The sequence below is a fragment of the Heteronotia binoei genome, chromosome 6 (genome assembly GCF_032191835.1).
Source record: "Heteronotia binoei isolate CCM8104 ecotype False Entrance Well chromosome 6, APGP_CSIRO_Hbin_v1, whole genome shotgun sequence".
NCBI classification, from domain to species: Eukaryota; Metazoa; Chordata; class Lepidosauria; order Squamata; family Gekkonidae; genus Heteronotia; species Heteronotia binoei.
Genome location: NC_083228.1, coordinates 38,969,178 through 38,992,534, shown reverse-complemented (window position 1 = coordinate 38,992,534; position 23,357 = coordinate 38,969,178). Strand labels below are relative to the sequence as shown.

Below are 23,357 nucleotides of genomic sequence, written 5' to 3'. Positions count from 1 at the left end.
TGGCAATCTTAATTTATATCCTACCTTCCATGGGAACCCAAAGCTGCTTCCATCAGAGGTTGAGAGTATTCCAATGTTACCCAGCAAGTTTCCTTGGCAGAGTGGGGATTCAAATCCAGGTCTCCCAGACCCTAGTCTAGCACTCTAGGTTAGACTTTACCCTTTTAAGCTTAGGATCCCCAGGTAGTTCCCTTCTTTGGTTTCCAAATAGTTAGCAAAACTGATTTACTGTGTCTCTCCCCACTCACCCCTCTCCAAATGTGATGCTGAGGAGGACAGACCCAGCCTTTCTTCCCTACCTGCAACAAACTCTCAGTCTCTTTCTCTCACACAAACACACACACACACAGGAAGGGGGGGGAAGTTTGTTGATGGTAAAGTGCTGCTGGGTCAAACATGATACTGAGGAAAGGGGGCGGGGAAGCAGGCACAGTCTTCACCCCCAACACACAGAAAAACTCAAGGAGGGGGGGGAAGCCTCCTTGATCTTAAAGGTGCAGTGCTGCTGGGGAAAACAATCACGAGGAGAGTGAGAAAGGATGGCATTTACCCCTTCACCTCCAGCACGCACTCGCTCGCTCACTCACAGATGAAGAGAGAAAAAAAACTTTGTTGATCTTAAAAGTGCTCCTGCTGGGTCAAATGCAATGGTGAGGAGGACAGACCCAGCCTCCCTTCCCCCACTTGCAACGTCGGTTGAGCGGACAGCTGCTCGTGCTCGTCCCGTTCTGTGGCTCTCTTTCCCCCCTGCCTCCACCCTCCCCTTCTCTCATTTTACCTCAGAGGCGGAGCAGGCGATGCTGCTGAGCTGCCACCTCTTGTCCGCTTCACACCGTAGCTGCTGCACTGAGATGGGCTCGGAGAAGGACTCGGACTCGCTGTTTCCCCCCTCCCCCCACTTCCAGATTTTTGGAGAGCAGGGGATGAAGCTGCAAATCCAGGGGTCCCCCGGTAGGGCGGGGGGGGGGGGTTGGGAAGCCTATAATTATGCCTTAATCAGAAAGGGCATTTTCTCTCCCCATTTGCCACTTCTCATTTACACGTGTCCCTGTCTGGTGACACAGGCCATAGATGTGGGGCAGTTGCCAGCCAGTGCAGCAAGAGTGAGCCAATAAGGCTCCTTCTTCCAGTTATTTCTCTTGGTCTGGGATGTGTGAATTGCCAGCCTCCAGGTGGTACCTGGAGATCTCCTGATTTTACAACTGATCTCCATCTGGCAGAGATCAGCTCCCTTGGAGAAAATGGCTGCTTTCAAGGGTGGACAATGGCATTGTACCATGCTGAGGGCCCTCCCCTCCCCAAACCCCATCTTCTCCTGGATCCACCCTCAAAGTCTGCAAATATTTTCCAACACAGACCTGGCAAGCCTAGTGTGGCTTGCCTAGGAAGTCATTATAAGCCATAACTGATATCCTCAGAACAGGCAGATGTTGCTAAGCATTGACATCACAGCTTGATTTTAAACAAGGCAGCTTAAATATCCAAACATTGGATACTATTAAAGCTTGGGCTGTTGCCTGACATTTCAATTAAATCTGTATATAACTGAGTGTGAATACAGCAATAGGAAGTAGGTGCCATTGTGAAAGAGGCACTGCTTCATGTCTTGAAGAAGAGGAGCAGGTCTATTGCAACATGGCTTTTTGCCTCCAGCTTTAATTCTTGCATTAACAATAGTACAAAGTAGTGGTAGCCAGGTAATCCAAAATTGTAACTTGGAATTGTAATCCAAAATGGAGGGAAAAACTCTCAGGTCATAATGCTCACCTTGGTTAGGGACTGGAAATGAACATTATTGGTTGCCAGAATTTGACAGCATCACAAAAGTTAATACATGGTCAGCTAACGTCCTCCATCTTTCATTTCTTAGATAGAAAAACAGTAGAGGGTGCAATTTTGAGTGGACAAGCAATTAAGAAGGAAAGGGTCAGCCTGTCCATTTCCATCCCCACTCTCACCCATCTCTTCTACTCAGCTCTAACAAGGGCTCCTGGTATACCAAACAGCCCCAATGGCTTGTTCATTAGATTTCACAGGCAGGGAGAAAACCCTACAACACAATGAGGACTAGGATCTCTGCAAGCTTCCCATAACTTTCTGGGTACTTTCAAGGTCCTGATTTTGACCTATAATACCTTTAGTGCTTTGGATCTTATACCTCAGAGACCACTTTCTTCTGCTGGAAGACTTGACTTACCAAGTTTAAAGAGTGACTGCCATTCCAGCATCAAGATCCACTGAAGCCCTTCCAGACTTTAGTTTGGAATTGTTTCTGAACAACTGGAGACAAACAACTGCATGGTAACATCTATATTTTATAGACATGTAGAACATTTGAAAATATTCTGTCCTGCCTGGAGAAGCTACATTCCCAGACATTTTGAAGCCACACTGGGACACTCGTACTTATATGTAAGTAAGGGTTCTAAAGGAGCATGCTTAAAGATACCTTACCAGAATAAATCTTCTGAGTGCTGAATGGAATGGACCAATGGCCTAAGGCAGCATCACACTTTTAAAACCTACAGGTCCAGCTTTGGTGGACCTTGGTATTGGAATGGTAGCCACTGAGTGCATACCTGCAGTGGCATTGTGGCAGTTGGACCAGATGCTGTGTGATGACAGCCTACCAGAGGGGCCAATACCCTGAACATGCTGGACTGGAGGAGAGTAAGGAGACTGTGGATCAGGACTGCTGATCCATTGGCCAGCAGAAGTTGAGGTATGGCTTCCAGTCCCTGCTACAGAGGCAAAATGGCAAGGTATTGCCCAACCAGAGGCAAAGCTGTAGGAGGCAGCAGGAGCATGGATGGCTTTGTGCCCTGAGAAGCTACAAAAAGGGAGAAGCTGGGCTGGGCCTGGAGAAGGCAGAGGAAAAAATTGAAAGTGAACGGGGGGGAGGGGTCAGGAGCAGTACTCCCTCTAAACTGTGGAGTCTTGTGAGAAAAAAATTCTACTTTGTGAGCTACTGGCATTAAAGTTGTGTGCTACTGCATAAATTACTTTGCTCTGGGGCCATCCTTCCTGAGCTAAGACAAAAAATGTGTGAACCAGAGGCTAAAGAACTGTGAGATAGCTCACACTAACTCAGCTTAGAGGGAACACTGGTCAGAAGTGGAGAAAAAAGGGAGCAGCGGAGGGAGATGGTTGGAGGAATGCAAAGAAGGGAGGGGCAAGGACTATGGGAGAAAAAGAAGAAGCAGGGAGGAGGCAAAGAAACCAGTGGGAGGCAGAGAAGAAAGGAAAGAGCAGCCTAATGGAAGAAGAAGGGCCCATTAGAGCAGAGGTGGCCAACGGTAGCTCTCCAGATGTTTTTTTGCCTAAAATTCCCATCAGCCCCAGCCAGCATGGCCAATGGCTGGGGCTAATGGGAGTTGTAGGCAAAAAACATCTGGAGAGCTACCGTTGGCCACCCCTACATTAGAGGATTGATCTAAAGTCAGCAAGAGCAACAGGTGGAGTACCTGGGCACAGTCAACTGTGGGCCAACATGTTGTTCTTGCCCAAACAAAAGGTAGCAAGTGGAGAATGCAGGCTTGTGACTGATTTGGTCAGCAGCGGAAGGAGCGTTCAACCTACCTCTTGTCCTGGGTGGGTGACTATTTTCATAAGGGGGTCGAGAGAAGATACTGAACATAATAAAAATCATTGCTTTATCACTCACTGTTCCCCCACAAACAAAATAAAATATAAAAATAATGAATGGAACAAAAGCAGGTTAGTCAACATACTGATAGAACGGTTAACATACTGATACAATAGTCACTTTCTCATTTTCTGTTTTGCAATATGTTACTTCCTTGAAAGTTTACAAATAGTGGCAGAAAGTGACATGTTGATTCAAACACTTAACAGTAATATAAATGATGTCAGGGGTATTTGTTGCTATTCTCAAGGCTAGCAAGAAGTTGCTATATATCAGAATTGCACACTTGAGACACCTCTCAGATCCAAAGCAAGCCAAATATGACAGATGAGTTTCTCAGGTCCTAAATTCCAGCACCCCTTACCTGTGCATCATCTAATATATTTCTAAAACCCTATGTATATAACATCTTATCCTCAGCAATGGCTTGTGAAAAAAATGAATTCACAATCTCAAATTCGCTGGCTGAAGGTCAGTGTTTCATAAATCCCAGAGTCCATTTTAGACAACCCAAGCTTAGATACACGTGGAATGTTTCTTTGGTTTAGGTCACCATCTTCTGCTTGTCGCAGGTTTAATAACTCACCCAAGTTCTGCAGCATATCACCTGGTCATATTTCTATCCACAGAGCAAAGGGTTGGATCCCTCCTGAGCATTTGATTATGGCTCCTTTCAGGCTTTCCTTAGATCAGGGTTTTCTGGAAAAATCATATGGGGCATTTTCTCACCACAATATCCTACCTATGTCTGGAGAAAAACAACACCTCAGCAAATCAAACTTGATTTTTGTGGTGCTGTTTTATGTCTTATATGTCGTTTCTTTTTACGAGTAGAAAACTGTAAGGGATGGGTGGCTATATTTTGGTAACATTATGTAATAACATGCCAGTTAGAGTGGTATAAAGGAAAATGATGTAGAGCTACTTCTGTGTATATTCTGCTCCCTCCAGACTAAAACAGGAATTCTATCCCAGAAAACTGGCCAGGCACACTGCACTAATGTCAGTTTCATGTATTGTGAATAGTTACATCAGGACTTGGAGCATTAGCTACTTCTCTGGGCTGGATGTAATAAAAATGCAAAGTCTGGACTTTTAAAACTCTCTGTATAGCATTCCCTGCTTTGTCCTGCTCTGGAGCTAGCCAAACTAATCATGGGGCAATGGTGTTCAATTCTGTAATATGAGAAAATGATATAAGGAGGAGGAGGAGAAGAAGATTGCATTTATATCCCAGTCTTCACTCTGAGTGGTTTCCTTTCCCTTCCTCTTCCCACACCAAGCACCCTGTGAGGTAGGTGGGGCTAAGAGAGCGTGGAGAGAACTGCTTTTGAGAGGACAGCTCTGCTGAAAGTGACACGAGACAGACCAATTCCAGGAGAAAGAAAAGTTGTTAACAGTCATATTGACCCACACAAAATCCAGACACCCCCCCCCCCATGAATCCATGAATTTTACTTTTACTGAGCCTGCCTTTGGCGGGGGAGGGCGGGATACAAAAATAAATTTATTATTATTATATTATTATTATTATTATTAGGGCCAACCAAAATGACACAAAACACTGCAGAAGGATTTGAGCTCACCAGAACTCTTTACGGGGCCTGATGTTACAAAATAAAACAGTCCCCCCCCCCCCCTTAAACAGCCAATTTTTCAGGTCAAGATCTTAAGACCTGGTCTTTTGTGTTAGATGCTGACACATACTCAATTATTATAAGCAACCTTGAACTATGAGGAAACGGGTATAAATGTTCCAATAAAATGAATGAACGTAGCTCTTGCATTCTAGGAAGAAGAAGCAGACAGTGGGGAACCCTCTTATTTCCAGAAGCCCAGGAAATATTTTAATGGAAGAGCACTATGGCCATGCAATATAGTCCCAAACCAGAGTGCCTCAGAGGACATTTCTTTGTGCAGGTAGAGATTCTAAAGTCACTTGAGGTATAAACCATGGGCTGTATACAGTTGAAACAGAGAAGCAGGCGTGTTTTCACTTCACATTTTACTTTATAAAAGACAACTGGTTCAAGAGTCTTAAGTTTGCATCCTCGGCATTTGAGGATTATTTTGATCTTTTAAAACTCTTGATAGAGGATTCTCTGGCCTTCCCACATACCAAAAGCCGAACTTCAGGGAAGGCATCTACAGGGGTAGAAGAAAAGCACAGCTGTTGCTTTGTCTGCTGTTTTCTCTGCTGCAGTGTTCCCCAAGGCTGAACAGGAGACATGCTAGGACTAGAGAATCCTGTTCCAAGTCCTGCAGTTCTTTGGAAATTGTCTATGGCCAGCAGAGGCAATAGATGACTTTGTGCTACCTTTGTATTTCCTCTTAGGGAACCATCAGAAGCAAGAGAGGGGAAAATACAACAAGATTTCTTTCACAGTATGTCGAGGGGACATATTTGCCCATGCTAACTCTGGCACAAAGCTCTAATGTTAGAAGCAGCCAGGAGATATTTGAGGTATCCCTCCCCAGGGGAAACATTTGATCTTTAATTGCATTATTTAGGACTGTTTGTGTTCTTTTGCCAGGTCTCTGCTGAACTGATCCGCCAATAGGTCATTTTTCCATGCTAAAAATAAATGCCCCAATCAACTGATTGTGAGGTATTATCTACATTTTATAGCTTAAATGTCCAAAACTTTATCAAAAGAATCCTGAGAAACACAAATTGATAACTACTGAGTATTCTGTTAGAACTTTGGCTTCCTCACAGTTGCTGTCCCCAGAGCTTGCAAGTAAGACAGAATAACTATTAAACCTGTTTTAAGTCTGTGACATAGACATACCCTCAGTCCAGGGCTGGCTCTGCCACTAGGCAAACTAGGTGACTACCTAGGATGCCGGCCTTCTGGGGGTGATGAATTGGACGCCTCCCATGTGACCCAGTGATGTTATCAGTGCGATGTGGGGGGGGGGGCACCAGAAGTTAGCCTTGCCTAGGATGCCGACAGTCTAGGGCCGGCCCTGCCTCAGTCTCATTCCCTGAAGAGTTCAGTTCATCAGAAAATATTAAAACTAAGCATCATAGCTAAGCAGGGGCCCATGGCCCCCCCACCCCTTATGGTTTGAGGGGGGCCCACACCCCCATCCCAGGGCTGCACCCTCCCCTCCCCTCCTGCGTGATTGGAATCATGTGAGAGGGGGGCCCAGGAGCAGCCACTGCCCTTCTCACACCTGTTAAAGAGCCTGCCAATTACATGCAGGAGGGGCAGCTGCTCCTGCATGTCCATCCCACACAATTTAAATCATGCAGGAGGGAAAGAGAGAGGGGCAGCCGCAGCCTTGACCTCTCAAGCTTCCTGCTCTCACCCCCATGGTCCCCTCCCCCTATGGCCCCTTGCTATGGGGCTGTTAAAACTTCTCATACTTGCAAAACAAACTTTTATCTGAATCCAGATTGTTAAATCTTTCATGTTTTCTGAAGGTAAGAGTGTATACTTATCTAAAGTCCTTTGTAACACTATGCAACTAGGCATTGTTTATCTTATATTCCACTGATCATCCAGATACGTTGGTTGCCCCAAGAAGATCAAGACAAAGATGTTAAGGTTATGGTTTTTTTATTGCTTGGCAAAACATTTTGTCCTCTTTGCGCCCTCCCTTCAAAACATTTCAAAATGTATCTTGATTTGCCTCCCTCTTTCCTATTACTGATTCCTCATATTTTAATGTTCGTTTCGGCCAAGGTTACTTGTCCTATTAAGTGCAAAATCAGATGTTTAACTGTCCTATTGAAATGAATGGGACCTTCAAGTGCTTAACTACACAGTCGTGCAAATGTACATAATGGAGCTCCAACCTCACGGCAAAAAGGTAGAGCAGCTTCGAGTACAAGAAATCTAGAACAAAGCAGCAATCTAAGAAGGGGATGCTCAAGCCTTTCCCTGCCCTCAGCATCTCTGCTACAAATTAGCCTACCTGCCGCCGCAGATTCACACTGCATGTTGGCGATTTGTTAGAGTTACGCAACAGTGAACAGGTGGGCCGTTTGGGTAACCAGGGAAAAGGGTTATGTGCACCCTCACTTGCCATTGCTTTGTCACTCCTCAAGCTGCACAACAACTTTGAGGCTTTATCATGAACTTTTGTACATTATCTGTAGTCTTCCTCTACATTTAGCTTCCTGGTTTTCCTCATGTAGTAACCCAAGGGTTAATCTACTCTACAGGAGGTATACCAGACTGTGGGGTCTTAAGCTCAGTTCCTACCAGAAAACTGTGTCTAGTCTCTGTTGCTGTAAACTTGGCCCACCTAAAAGAGTAATCAAACCCAAATCTAGAAGAAGCATGTGGGAAGCTGCAGGCTCTGGAAGCAGGAGCTGGAAGTATACTAGGCAAGAGCAGAGTTGGGCATTTATTATCAGGCTTGGCCAATCCAGAAACTTCCTATTGCTTGTGAGGTGCCAGGAACAGCGTTGACATTCCTGATCCTTCTTTACCTAGAAAGGACTTGGAAGCTTCTTCCACACGGCAGCAACTTTCTGGGTTGCTTTTCTCACCACTACAAAAGCAGGCACACTGGCAATGGGGAGCTCACATGGGAAGTTTCTGTGCTCTGTCCTCTGTCTTCCTTAAAAAAAATTCCCTTCTACATGTGCTCTGCAGCAACTCTACATTGGCTCCTGGGGATATGGTTGTCACAGCCACTTGCCTTTTTTCCTTTCACACACACATCATTTTTTTTTTGTTGCTCAGTTGCAGTCGAGTTTGACTCTTTGTGACCCCATGAAGTCTGCTCAAATTTGTGTTTGTTACATCAGTAACGCTGTCCAGCCATCTCATCTTTTACCGTCCCCTTCTTCTTTTACCTTCTGTCTTTCCCAGCATTAGGGCCGTCAGTGAGTGCTCCCTTCTCATTTGGTGGCCAAAGTATTTGAGCTTCAGCTTCAGCATCTGACCTTCCAGGGAACAGTCAGGGTTGATTTCCCTTAGGACTGACTGATTTGATCTTCTTGCAGTCCAAAGGACTGTCAAGATTCTTCTCCAGCACCACAGCTCAAGAGCATCTATTTTTCTGCGCTTGGCCTTCCTTATACTTCAACTCTCAGAGCCATACATTACTACTGGTAAAACAAAGCATCTCTACAGCTGTCTTACCATTCTTTTCCAGGCAACTGGGACAAAAACTGTCCATAATTCCCACCCACCCCCATCTCTGTACAAAAAGGGCTAGGAAATTTGAAATGGAAATCGATATGTGGTGATGATGTGGCACAACAGAAATAAAAGTTGGTGAAAGGGAAAAGAGCTGGTGGCAAGAAAATGTTGCCATTGAGCATGCCATCTTTGCAGCAGGAAAATGAACACCATAATGCACTTGGGCTGTGTTCTTTTAAAAAAGATCAAAGAAAAGCTAGGTTGAGAAACTGTGTAGGGATGTGAGGAAATAAAAATCTGAGGGGAAAAAAATCAGAGCACAATGTTGAGATGGTTCAAAAAAAGCCAAACTGTGTGTAAGCAGCCATAGAGGTCTCTCTTTTTTGGCATGGACCAGTTTCCTGTCTTTCCAAATTATTTTCTTTTTATTATTTTTCAGAGTGTAATCCACCTTGGGCAGGGTTCTATTTAGTTTACCCTTTTCTGCTATGAAAGAAGAATGATTGCAACAGTTTTAGCTCTACAGGTGGCTTTGCTGTGTGCAACAGCTCTGTAAGTTCATCCCCCCCCCCCTTTGCATGGAATTTTCCCTTTGATGGAAAAAGTGATTTAATCATTCAGTTCTGACTTAAACAAAAATGCACTGGCATCCCGCAATGCAAATTCCTCATTCTCATGGCAAGATTCCAGCAACTTCATTTGTAAACGAGCCTTCTGCATTCATAATTCATAAAAAGGCTGGCATGTGTCCCATTAAAATAAGGGAAGAAGAGAAAATATTCTTACATTCAAAAATCCTCTTCCTCTGTTTTTCAGAACTATTTAGATAAAGGGGCTCTCATTTCCTCAATTAAAATATGCAACAACAATGTGTATATTTGGAGATATATGGAACACTAAAGATTAACAGAGCTTTTAAAAAGAAGGACATGGAGAAGTTATTTGCAATCACCACACATTATTTGAATGTTTAATTATCATTCACCGCAAGCTAAGAAGGAACAGCGAAAAGGCTCTTGCATGTAACAAAGATGAGGCCCACACATTTTCCACATTTAATAATAGGTCCTTTACCTAGCAGCAGGGCATTTGTTAGCTATATTTGCACTCACGAAACATAACAGTGTGCCCCTTGCATTAATTCTGGCCGAGAAAATAGACTGGATGGAGCATTAAGAACATAAGAGAAGCCATGTTGGATCAGGCCAATGGCCCATCCAGTCCAACACTCTGTGTCACACAGTGGCCAAAAAAATTATATATATATAAATACACACATATATATACACACTATGGCTAATAGCCACTGATGGACCTCTGCTCCATATTTTTATCTAACCCCCTCTTGAAGCTGTCTATGCTTGTAGCCGCCGCCACCTCCTGTGACAGTGAATTCCACATGTTGGGTGAAGAAGTACTTCCTTTTATGTTTTAACCTGACTGCTCAGCAATTTCATCGAATGCCCACGAGTTCTTATATTGTGAGAAAGGGAGAAAAGTACTTCTTTCTCTACTTTCTCCATCCCATGCATTATCTTGTAAACCTCTATCATGTCACTCCGCAGTCGACGTTTCTCCAAGCTAAAGAGCCCCAAGCGTTAACCTTTCTTCATAGGGAAAGTGTTCCAACCCTTTTTTCATTCTAGTTGCCCTTTTCTGGACTTTTTCCAATGCTATAATATCCTTTTTGAGGTGCGGTGACCAGAATTGCACACAGTATTCCAAATGAGACCGCACCATCGATTTATACAGGGGCATTATGATACTGGCTGATTTGTTTTCAATTCCCTTCCTAATAATTCCCAGCATGGCGTTGGCCTTTTTTATTGCAATCGCACACTGTCTTGACATTTTCAGTGAGTTATCTACCACGACCCCAAGATCTCTCTCTTGGTCAGTCTCTTCCAGTTCACACTCCATCAACTTGTATTTGTAGCTGGGATTCTTGGCCCCAATGTGCATTATTTTGCACTTAGCCACATTGAACTTCATCTGCCACGTTGACGCCCACTCACCCAGCCTCAACAGATCCCTTTGGAGTGCCTCACAATCCTCTCTGGTTCTCACCACCCTGAACAATTTGGTGTCATCTGCAAACTTGGCCACTTCACTGCTCACTCCCAACTCCAAATCATTTATGAACAAGTTAAAGAGCATGGGACCCAGTACTGAGCCCTGCGGCACTCCACTGCTTACCATCCTCCACTGCGAAGACTGCCCATTTATACTCACTCTCTGCTTCCTATTAATTAGCCAGTTTACAAGAGGACCTGTCCTTTTACTCCATGACTCTCGTGCTTTCTAAGGAGCCTTTGATGAGAAACTTTATCAAAAGCTTTCTGGAAGTCAAGGTAAACAACATCTATTGGGTTTCCTTTGTCCACATATTTGTTCACCCCCTCAAAGAAATGTAACAGGTTAGTGAGGCAAGGTCTTCCCTTGCAGAACCCATACTGAGTCTTCCTCAATAACTAGTGTTCATCAATGTGCCGACTCATTCTGTCCTTGATAATGGATTCTATCAACTTTCCCGGTATTGAAGTCAGACTGACTGGCCTGTAATTTCCCAGATCTCCTCTGGAACTCTTTTTAAAGATGGGGGTGACATTTGCTACCTTCCAGTCCTCAGGAACGGAGGCACATTTCAATGAAAGTACTTGCAGAAAGCAGAGGATGTGCAATTACTGAGTGTTGTAAATATACCAGCTATGTTGATAGATACTAAGAAAACTGTAGTGTATGTCAGATGACGTTGAGCCAAGAACAATAGGGCAAATGAGGAAGAGTATGAACAATGGCCTAAAGGAGAAAAATATATATTGCAAAGAGTGTTTATTTTTTCACATGGGATGGGGAGAAAAATATCAGCTGTGGAAGGAAAATGGAAAGGAAAGGTCCCCATGTGCAAGCACCAATCGTTTCCAACTCTGGGGTCATGTTGCTTTCACAACGTTTTCACGGCAGACTTTTTTACGGGGTGGTTTGCCATTGCATTCCCCAGTCATCTATGCTTTCCCACCAGCAAGCTGGGTACTCATTTTACTGACCTCGGAAGGATGGAAGGCTGAGTCAACCTCGAGTCGGCTACCTGAAAACCCAGCTTCTATGGGGGATCAAACTCAGGTCATGAGCAGAGCTTGGACTGCAGTACTGCAGATTTAACACTCTGCGCCACGGGGCTATGTTATCAGCTGTGAACTAAATCCCCTTTTCTTGGAGAAAACATTTCCAAGTTCTTTCATATGTGTGTTTGTTTTTTTGGATGTTGCAGTGAATGACATGAAAGCATGGATCCAAATAGGTAGCCATGTCAATCTAAAGCAACAGAACAAAGTTAGAGTCCAGTGGCAGCTTTAACACCAATGAAGATTTATTCAAGGTATGAGCTTTCACGTGCACACACCTCTTCAGTATGAAAGCATGGTATGTAATCTAGACTATGTTTGCAACTAGTTTTTCACAAAATCTTGTATTTGTGTGTGAATGAGCATATGTCCTATCAAACCAAAGGGCAGTTCTTGTGCCTCCCGTTTCCCCAGCAAGTAATCAAACACTTGCTGCAGCCCTGGTACGTCACTGGTACAGAAGCGTTGTGAGTGCTGTCTCTTTCTGACTGGCTCCATTCTCCACTTCCACCTCTAAACTAAAGCAGCTGCATCTCTAGAGTCTCTATCACTGTAGACCTGGATACTTTGTTAAGTCTGTTTACTAACAGAAGTTGTAAACTAGAATCAGAACTTACTGGGAAACATAATTGTTGAACAAACAAGTGGAGCCTAAGGGCGTTTTCGCACTGACCTTAATCGGCAGCGACGTCCCTCTTCACCGCGCAGGATCTGCGCGGATTTCGCACCAATTGCTGTGGAGCACCCGGAAGAGCCGCAAAGTCCCGTGGCTTTTGCGGTGCAAATGGAAACCGCCAAAAACCAGTTTCCATTTGCGCCGCAAAGGCCGCGGGACTTTGCGGCTCTTCCGGGTGCTCCGCAGCAATTGGTGCGAAATCCGCGCAGATCCTGCGCGGTGAAGAGGGATGTCGCTGCCGATTAAGGTCAGTGCGAAAATGCCCTAAGAAGCTTCTGCCTATACACAAAACCAGAGCTTTGTGGGGGGGTTTTGGAGCAGGAATGAAGTTCCGGCTGGCTTGGCATCAGGGGGTATGGCCTAATATGCAAATGAGTTCCTGCTGGGCCTTTTCTACAAAAAAAAAAAAGCACTGCACAAAGCACTTCTGTGGTCTGTGTACTGATCTTCCTTTCCGGTTGCAGTTCTTCACATCATACCTCTCTGAATGATCCCCAAAGCAGTTCCAGGAGGAAGACTGTATACTTATTATGTCAGAATAGCAAAAGACAGGTTACAATGAACAAATATTAAATGCAACAAGAAGTGTTGGCAGTTAGGATTCCCCAGGATTCAAATCAACTGAATTCTATTCATGGCTTTATGATAGTTGCAAGGTTGTTACAGCGCTGATATTATATAACATAGACCCAGAAAACACATTCACTCAAATGAGACAACTTTTCAGATAGACCAAAGAATTCTTTTTATAGCACAAAATAAATTATATAGAAAACAAAACCACAACAAAATGCCTCATATTGTATGCTGCACAACAGATGTTACAACATGAATATATTTATTGCTTTCAGAAAGGAACAGTTCAGTGCTAACAAGCAGAGTCATTATACAACTTGCCCAACTTGATTTTCTTGGGTTTTATCCAACTGGGTTAGAAGCATATTGCAGCATATGGTCCATATATGGTTTCCTTCAGCAACTAACAATGGTGCCTCTGGACATCCTTGATATTAGCATTGAACAGAGTTTGAAGCACAGTCATGGTATGTATTTAAAATAAATTAGAGGTACAACATATATAACTGGCAAGTAAATGGCCACTCGATTGCCTGTAACAAGTATGAATCTCTGCTAGACGACCGTGAAAGAACAAGCTGGAGGACACTTTGTTCTTTCTCCCCTTCTTTATGCCACTCATGGACTACAAATTAGTAAAACAGGTAAGTGTGACTAGGCAGACTAGTACACATTTCTGTAGCCTAGTGCACTTTGTAGACTAACTCTCAAGAATGTTTATTATACTTCAGTGAACTATTTATACCATTTTCATGGTACTACGAATTTTACTGGTAGGCATTGCCTTTTAATATAAAGTTTAAAATGCATGTACTAGACCCAAAGTAAACGCAATATCTGTACTCCACCTTAGATTGTATGTAAATCCAGTTAAGTGATTATGTTACATTACCCTCGACAGTAAGAGGCTTTCATTATTTCCAGGGAAAGCATATGTATGAGGGCTGACACTCAGCTCAAAGAAAATAATTTGAAATCAAATGCAATACAAGACTTTAAACAGCTTTGGTATAATTCATTGCCAATGGAATATATGGACACACAGAGACTAACAAGCGCTCGACATCAGACAAGATGTCTGATGTTGAGACAGAAGATGGGAACTTGAGTCAGTCTTGTAGGTCTACTGAAAAGATAGTGCATATTCATATAGAGATATAGAAGTCAGCAACATTATCAGAATGTGACCATTTGATTCAGTTCTGGAGCATTTCTGGCGAGTGCTTAGTTGCTAATGGCTGTCTCAAAAAGAAAGATGAAAAAGAACTAAGGTTCAGCCCCTGCACAAATTCCTGTGACTTGTTCTAGTCTCAGAATCTGCTCCCCCCCCCACCTCCAAAGTCTTTAAAGAGCTCTGCTGAAAACGCCTCTTTGTATTAGTCATTCATGAATTGCAGTTGAAACCTTGTGTGTTCCAACAGCAGTTTCCTAGGGAACAGCTTTTCAAAAGTGCACCAGGTATACCACCCCTCCCTGCTCTGGGGGAAAAATATGTATTTAAATTTTCTTTTGAGGGGTTTTTCTTTTCATTTCAGTTATATCCACCATTAACTGGATATAAGAATAAACTATGTTTTATAATCATGGTTGTCAAGCATCCAGTATCTTACTGGCCTAAGCAGTAAGTCTCTTCTGTCTGGCTGCAAACCATCACACTACAGAGATCATTTCCCCCAGAGGAAATGTCAGCATACTCTATCACATACAACTACATAGTTTAGGAGAAACAGTAATCCTAGAATGACATCACATCTTTGCTAAGTTCCCTGTCCTACTCAAACTCTACCCTTCCCCTCACCACCTCCTGACCACAATACTCCAGGGTTTTCTCAAGCCAGAGTTGGCGACCCTGTTTAAATGCCCACTCCTCAACATTGGAATCTGCACTGAATGTTTTATTGTCTTATTGAGTAGGTATTAAATAGTCCAATTAACTGTCGAATCTGCCAGGCTCCACCCGTACCTCTCAACCTTGTGCCGTGATTGCTGCTTTTGCTCCTGCAAGTCCATCTTGATTCCTTCCCTGATTTGCCAGAACCCTCCAAATTCCACTGCTGAGCCACCAGATCCTGCCTTCCCTCCTTCCACCCTGGCTTTGTCTCCTGGCTCCTGCCCAAAGGGTCAGTATTACAAATATATATATATATACAAATATATATATATATATATAATATATATATATATATACACATACAGTTGACAGCCTGATTATTAGTTGCAAAATGGAAAATAAGTACTCACTTAAACATCAAGTTGGAATGTGACCTTCACAATGAAATCAGATTTTTTTTTTAAATAACACAACAGCAACAACAAACTAGGAATGTTGCAGAGCAGGAGGAGGATAATATCAAAGATGAAAAAAGCACCATTATATAGCATGCCTTCAGGTGGATTTAATGAGAGACTCTGTGGCGTACTCAAAACATCCTTGGCAAAGTCTAGATTTAAAAAAAATGCATTGAGCCCAGTTGTAACCATTCAGCTATGTACAGAAGAAACATGCCACTAATCCAAAGAAAATCCATTTGAGCACAAAACCTTTTTTTAAAAAAATGTAGGCGATCCCTTTAAGCAGCAGCATTTTTGTTCAAAAAACAAACACCTAGGTAACAAGACAAATTCAATATTTACAAGTGCATTTTCTTTACAAAAATACATATATTCTTAATAAGTAGGTCACTCTAAGTCATTAAACAAATGACCTGGTAAGATTTTTTTTTCACTTCAATTTGAATGATTCGTAAGCTGAATTTTACAACCACAAAAAAAAAATTGTTATAAGATGTTCCCACTTTTGACAAAAAAAACCCCAACCCTCAAAACATTCCGTATGTTAAAAAAGAAAATTAGCAATGACATATTTTGTATTAAGATATTGCAAGAATGGCTATGGCAATGCAGTCAAAACCATCAAACCAGACATTAAAAAGTACAGAAGCATTACTGCTCATGTCAACCAACTCCCTCTTGTCATTACTGGGATCACCACCTTACATAAGGACACTTACAGCTCAAGCCTATGCATATTTTCTCAGAATCAAGTCACTGGGAACTCAGGGGTGCTTACTCCCAACTAAGTAGGCAGAGGAATTCAACCTTTGCCCTTCTCTTCCACCATTTAGCCTGGAATATATGTGTATGTGTGTTTATATCAATGAGGCATAGGAGCTCTTTGTAGCAGCTGACTGTGTAACAGCAGGCAGTTTATGCTTTGTTTGTAACCTAGAAAACAACAGCACAGATCTACCACTAGAGTTTGAAAGGCAGATTTTAACATTCAGCATTTTCTGACATCTTTTAACATTAAGAACTGCCCTGGAACTGTACCACACAGTATTGCTTTACTGGCCAGACATTATTGACAGAAGTGCATTTTTGCCTTTAGAAGTTGCCCTGAAAAATAAATTCTATAAAAATGGATGAGAAGACCACCTTTCTTCGACTCTCCAAGCTTGTATCTTCAGGTTTCAAAAAATAATGTAATTAAACCCTGCTGCTATTTTGTAAAAGTCTGAAATTTGTTTATTATGATGTGCTTTACAGATTTTGAAAGACTGACAGCACGCTGAATTTTTGGTTCATAGGCCAGGTATAGCTGAACACTGAAAAAAAAAAGCTGAGCGCTGGTAATAAAGGCCTTTGTACTGTTCTGTAAATTGTCATTAATGAGACCCTCATTATTATGGTGCTCACTAATTGGGAGGCAACCAATATGTAAATCCTTCAGTGTTTTATTTTAAAAACCAAAAAGGTTTTCAAGGCTAATTCTAAAGCAGTAGAAAATTCTTCAGGCACAATCCAGCATCCACAATGATAATTGACTGTGACAAAGTACACAGTTCCAGGAGAAAATATTCAATTCCTAGAAACCCTTCCACCCAAAAACTTAATTCGCTAGCAAATAACTTCACTTAAAGAAAAACCCACTGGGCAACCAGAAGAGCATTTGCTGTTTGGGGGCCCTCATTCTCTAATCTTGTCTATCACTCATTCCTTAAAGAATTATGCACAAAGTGTTTATGCTCTTCCCCTCCGGCCTTAGATATATTTGATTCTTGTCACATACTCTGTACTCCTGGAACCATACATAAAAGATGCTGCTAGAAAAAGCACAGTGGAAGATTATGTCACCCTGCAAATTCAGTCCAATACTTTTCTTTGGCAAGAATCACAATAGGCATGGAACTATTTTTGTTTGTTTGTTTGTTTAACTGTCCTGGGGCAGCACAAACTTCAGTTCCAAAAGATAACCCTTTCAAAACATTTTAAAGTACTTTTTTTAATAATAAATTTGAATAAATGGATTTGTAGGAATGGGCTTTTTACAGTTGAATGCTTCAGCACTATCAAAATATTGGTGACCTAACAGAATTGCATTATAAAGGCATTTGAGACTGGATACCATCCAAAAAGTAAGCAAATCATTTGGCACAAGACCTGTGCTGAATTATTATAGCTAGTGTAGATTCTGTTAGTGGAAGTAAAAACTGGCACTGCCCCTGTGGTTGTATAGGAAAGATAGATTTAACATTGTACAATCTTAAATAAAAGGTAGTTGCATAAATCCAGGAAACAAAAATTACAAATGTAACCTGTGATGTCTTATTCTGTATGGGTCCCTGTGTTCCCTAAACTTTTGCACTAGGCAGTATTTGGTTGCAGGCCAAGAAAGAGTTTGTATCTGTGGTGAGTTTTCAGTAGAAACTATATAGTATTTATTCTTTTTTCTATGTAATTTGTATGGATTGGAGAAAATTTCTGGAGCCTCATCTGAATAAGAAGCATGTTGGCTCTTCTATCATTGAATGACTCTGTTAGCAGACCTGGATTTTAATGTAACATTAGATATGTGTAAATATATAGCTGCTGCAATAAAATATTTGTTTTTAATCAGGGCTTTTTTTTCTGGAAAAAGAGATTCCAGAAATCTCAAGAGTGGAACGAAGGGCATCCTTCATGAACACACGGGTGTCCCTCATGAACTTTTAAACATTTTTTGAGAATTTTGTTTCCACAAAGATGTTCCGGAACTCCATTCAACCACGTTCCCCCAGAAAAAAAGTCATGTTTTTAATGAATATTGAACAGCAATAGCTTTTTTGTTATAGTGTTGTCTTTTTCTGGTCAAGTAGCCTATTGACTTTAAGACCTAGATGGGAATCTTATTTGCTCACAGCTGCAACAACCTTGCAGCTCTCTGGACTCAACCTGCAGTGGAGATGAGATACTGTGAGCCAAAATACAGATGCCATTTTAAAAACATTGATAGTTCTTTAAAAATTGCTGTGAGCCCTGATCCAGACTGGATATGCTGTGGATCCAGGAGCTCTTGTTCCCTCCTGCCTTTTTCAGGTGCAGAAACAGCCCACAATGGCACTTGAAAAGATACGGTGTGTATGTGTGGGGAAAAGAAATCCTGGGATCACCGTGCCAATCTGGACCAGGGCATTGCAGCAATTCTGAAAGAACTACAAATGCTTTTAAAATGGTGCCAGCAGCCACAGGATGGACCTGTGGCCTGTCACTTGAATTTTGGCCATGTACAGGAAAGACCTGTACATGCATGGAATAGTCTTTCAAAGAGAGGAAAGGGAAATCTAGCATGTGCCAGGTCTCACAAGAAGTGAGTCACAGCAGAAAGTAGTACAATTGTCAGATCTGATATTTTTGTCCTCAACTGTACCTTTTTTTTAGTGCTTGCTATGGAAATTTCCATATACACTCAGCAGCTTGGATTAATATATTTAGTTATATAATCTTTGGCACAAAAAGCTTGTGTGGGTTCTACTAATCTCTTGAATTTATTCTGAGTACACACAGATTTTTAGGAGAGGTCAAAGTATAAATGGGTAGAATGCTTTGTTAAAATACTAAGAAGTTCTGCAGAAGATATCTGTAGCTGGCTGGCTCTTTGGACAATTATACAGCCAAAGGCTTAGAGGAACTATGCAACTGAATCAGTAATGCCAAGGTATAGGCTGCAAAGTTACATGAGCAAGGAAAATTTAAAGGTTCTGAGTTTCACACGTAACATGGTTGTCTTGAATTTCCATGATGCACATGGAAAGCTATTTGCTTTCATAAATCTAGGTTACAAAAATAAAGCATTACAAAATGAAATCCGCACTAGCTCTCAGAAAAATGTATGAGCTTACTGAATTTGCACAGAAAATCTTCATATCCATACCCCAAATATTTGCATTTATGTACAGCAAAAAGCAAATTTTTTTCCTAATGTCAGAGGAAACATGAGCCTTATTATTTGTGAACTTGAAAATACTTGCTAAAAATCCTCAAAATCAAGCATACCACAAAAATAATGCCTTTTGGTCAACTGGCATGAAATTTTGGAACAGTGCATCATGAGCCAACGAAGAATTACTGAATATAGTTCAGATATAAAAGTAGAAGAGGCATAGACTTCATCTAAACAAAATTCAGAATGTTTTAATGCCTGTTCAAATGTCAACAACCCTTAAAGGGAACATAAATTATTGATATTTGCTCCAGTAAATGAGCTTTTATAATCAGTGCAGATGCTAGTGCCAGTATTAACAAACGGATCGTATGTGGCACATACCTTTGGGGCTGGCACCATTTTTATTAAAAGTCCATGCCCAAGACTTCAAACATGTCTAGGGTTGCCAGACACAGCCAGGCAACCTGTGGGAGACTCTGGGCAGAGGGGCATGTCAGTGACAGTGTGATGTGACTTCCATTTCCCTTCCTCTGGAGGTGATGTCAGGCCCCTTTATGAATTGTCACAGGAAAATTCTCACAGAGGACTGATGTTATTTCTGAAGAAAACCAGAAGTGACATCAAACCATCAGCTTAATGGGCTTTTTATGTCTTTTTCGCCACCACTTGGAAGGGCAGCTGGAAATCAGAGGTGAGAGATCCTCCACCCCCACTTGGGGGAGTGGGGAGCAACCTTAGAAATGTCAATCATGCATTACTGATTTGTAACTTTCTTACAGCAAATTTGCAAAATAGTGGCTTTTGCATTCCTTTCCATGCTTCTGGTAACCTCTAAAGGGGTTCCTTACATAGTTTCCCCATGGTAAGGTGCACAGATTCTAGATATGCACTTAGCTCAGGCATCTCTACCTCCTATCTTATCACAAGGAGATATGGAAGATGCTTTTTGAAAGGCAGAATAAGAAACACATATCATTGTAAAACTTCCAGTTAACGTCTGAAGTCATCTTATAACCAATTACGTCTAATGCCAGATGCATCTATCTAGGAATCACGTAACTAATTCTGTGAGCCCAAAGGTGCTTTAAACTTATTCTTCTTGAATAACAGCCTCTCATGTGTAGTGTAACAGACTGGTTTTAAAACGAAGCAAATTTTGATATGGCATTGGAGCAGGGAAAAGGCCAGAAAAACTAACACTTTCACAGAGCAAGCAAGAGTTCCTTCCTGGACTCAAGGTGCTATACAGATCTAATAAACTGCATGAAGGATGTTGGGAGTGGGAAGAATGCAGGTGGCTACGGGGGTCATCATCCTGCAGTGCATCAACAAAACCAACAAGCAATCAGTGCTACTAGTCTGACAGCACCAGTCCCCCCTTTATCATGTCTGGCAGCACTGACCCCATGGCGGGGCACAGGCACAGCCAGGGGGGCCTGCTGTTGTCTGCTGGGTACTTGATGCCTTTTATTGAAGCCTCTGTCTCTTTTTCGTGGGTCCTCGAGAAGTAATGACCTGAAACTGTTCACAGTCTAATCTTCTCTGTGCTTCACAAGCCAATTTTCAGTGTTATTCTATCACTGCTTCTTAAAGTGAATTATTCCATTATTACTCATAGTTTGTAATTTACCCTGCAAGTGCTTGTGTTTATTAAAAGTTGTATGAATTATTAAATGGAATTATTATTTGGCTTTTCACTATGCAATGGTAACGGAAGACAGGAAACAACCTACGATATATTACAATCTCTGTAATGACGTCCAAATTCACAAAACAACATTTCAAATGGAAAGAATATATGTGTAATACCTAAGACAGTCATTAAAGTTTTAACATTATTCACCACTCCCCTAAACAGCCAATAATTCTGGTCAGACAGGAGTTAGCTACTTCAGTTTCAGATGTGGCAACTAACTGTCCAACAGTTTTCATATTCCAGATAATCAAAGAATGTGGATATCTGCATATGATGATGTCTTTTATGGAGTAGGCTGACATAAGGTTACTAAAGCACAGTGGTCCCAATTCATTTAACCCTGTTGATCTCAGTCGTTCTTTGTGATGGATTGTTACTAAGAGAAAAATATAAATTTCAGAGGAAAGCTTGCAAGGGCAACAAAGACACCCAGCACATACTTTTTAGAGTAAGTTTACATGACAGTTCCCATTTATCCCTAAGGCATGTATTTTTTTTTTAAAAAAATATGCACTGGATTAAAAAAAAAAGACAAATAACCTTATTTGCTGCATTGTACAAGATTTGCTACTCCTCAAATTGAAATCTCCTAAGTTATACACTAGCAAAAGGAGGCTGTGGGGCATTATGTGAGTGTCTATAAACACAATTTCAATTTAGTAATGATTGTGTATCACTTCTCTGAAAAGTCTAATTTTTAGATGCTTCAAAGAGACTGTTGCATACTAATGAGAGAGCTAACCTGGACTTATGAGAAACTGAACAAGAAACAAAAAAAGTAGTGGCACAATAACCACATTTTAAAACATATATTATATACAAAATATTTCCAAAGGTATAGTCTTTAACCTTTAATACAGTACTTCTTTTAAACAACATTATTCAGTAAAATTGTAAATGTGAAAAAACTACAACACCACATGTGAAAGAACGCATGGCTGTCTCTATTAATGTAATCAACATTATGGACCAGGGGAAATTTCTAACAGGCATAGCAAACTATTCCAGAGATTTTGACTCTTAACTATACATCGAACAATTTGCCTATGACTTGCAGACTTAGATACCACAGATATCTTATGGATGTTTCAGTAGCAGAATGGCACTTGGCTTGGTCTAAGTGGGGTGGGGAGGGGGGAAGAGAAAAAAATACAGTTGAATAAGAAGTCCATATTTACATGCTGAAATTCTGGTTGTGTCCCCCCAGTCCAGGCACATCCATTCATTGTGCAATCTGTCGATGGGTAAACATAGTGCAGCATTAATCTCAGTGGGATCTGGCCCTTTGGTCTAACCGAAGTCAATTCTGGGTCGATACTGCAGTACCATGGGGTAAGACTAAAACCACAATGAAAAAAATAGAATAAAAACAAATTACTGTATATAGACAGAAATATTAAAAAGTGGTACAATTATTAGAATTATATCAACAGATTGGGAACAGTAGCTCACGTTAAAGGAATGTGTGCTTTGTGTTAAGGGAATCAGATAAACTGAAGTCCAAAGTAAAGGCTCAGAATAGAAAAGCCAACTCTTGACTGCATCTGAGATACCCTGGTAACTGCACACAGGACTTACAGTTCCTTCCTACATCCATGGAAAGTAAAAGGGTGGAGTTTCCCAATGCACACAATAGGCACATTCTCTCCCACCTCTGAATGATGTCACAACCTGGGACAACCCCCATGTACAAGAGCAATCTGTTCAACATACATAGAGAAGTCCACAGTCTCCAGCAGGAGCTAAGCCATGGTTTCAAGGAGATAATTCAGGGGTGAGAGTTGGAAAATCCTTATAAGAGGTCACTGTAGTGCCAGGCCATATCTCAGCAACAAGAGAAAACTGAAAGATCATGAAATGTGGGGCATAAATTCTCTAAATAAATGAATATAGTTCCTGGAATGAGCACCAAGGGACTAGACATTTTTAAAAATGTTGTATACCATGGCTAGTTCAGGTAGCAAGTTACAATACTCCTCAGATTGACATTTGATTGACATTTGATTCCAAAACATTTTGGGCATCATCCTGCTAAACTCTGCATATAATTAGCTAACCTATTATTTCAATGGGTTAGCTAATTATATGCTTCAACTGCTCCCTTCGAACCCATTTGGTTTTGGAAAAGCTTAACATAACACCTGTTGTATGCTCAGGCTCTCTGAGCAAAACCTCCTTTCTCCACTCCCACCACTCCAAAATACATAAAGCTGCAATCTCATGAAATTTCAAAGAAACGAATGACAGCTGCAGTTCTCCAGTGGCTGCAGGCATAAGTCAACACTGCATGGAAATGCCATTGTCCAGCTGCCATGTTTCAGGAATCTGAGTTTA

At 41.6% G+C, this 23,357-nt stretch overlaps 1 protein-coding gene across 4 annotated transcripts in view; it reads right to left on the bottom strand.

The window, feature by feature from the left end:
* Nucleotides 1-21,057: 21,057 nt before the first annotated feature.
* The window catches only part of PCGF5 (polycomb group ring finger 5), a 48,791-nt gene continuing 46,491 nt past the window's right edge, over nt 21,058-23,357 (bottom strand). For 2 of the 4 annotated variants that reach the window (XM_060241306.1, XM_060241307.1), the window contains exon 10: nt 21,058-22,361. In XM_060241306.1, coding sequence (XP_060097289.1) covers nt 22,314-22,361 — 48 coding nt within the window. In that variant the 3' untranslated portion in view covers nt 21,058-22,313. The remainder of the gene's footprint in view (nt 22,362-23,357) is intronic. The other 2 variants (XM_060241308.1, XM_060241309.1) reach the window with 2 other exon arrangements.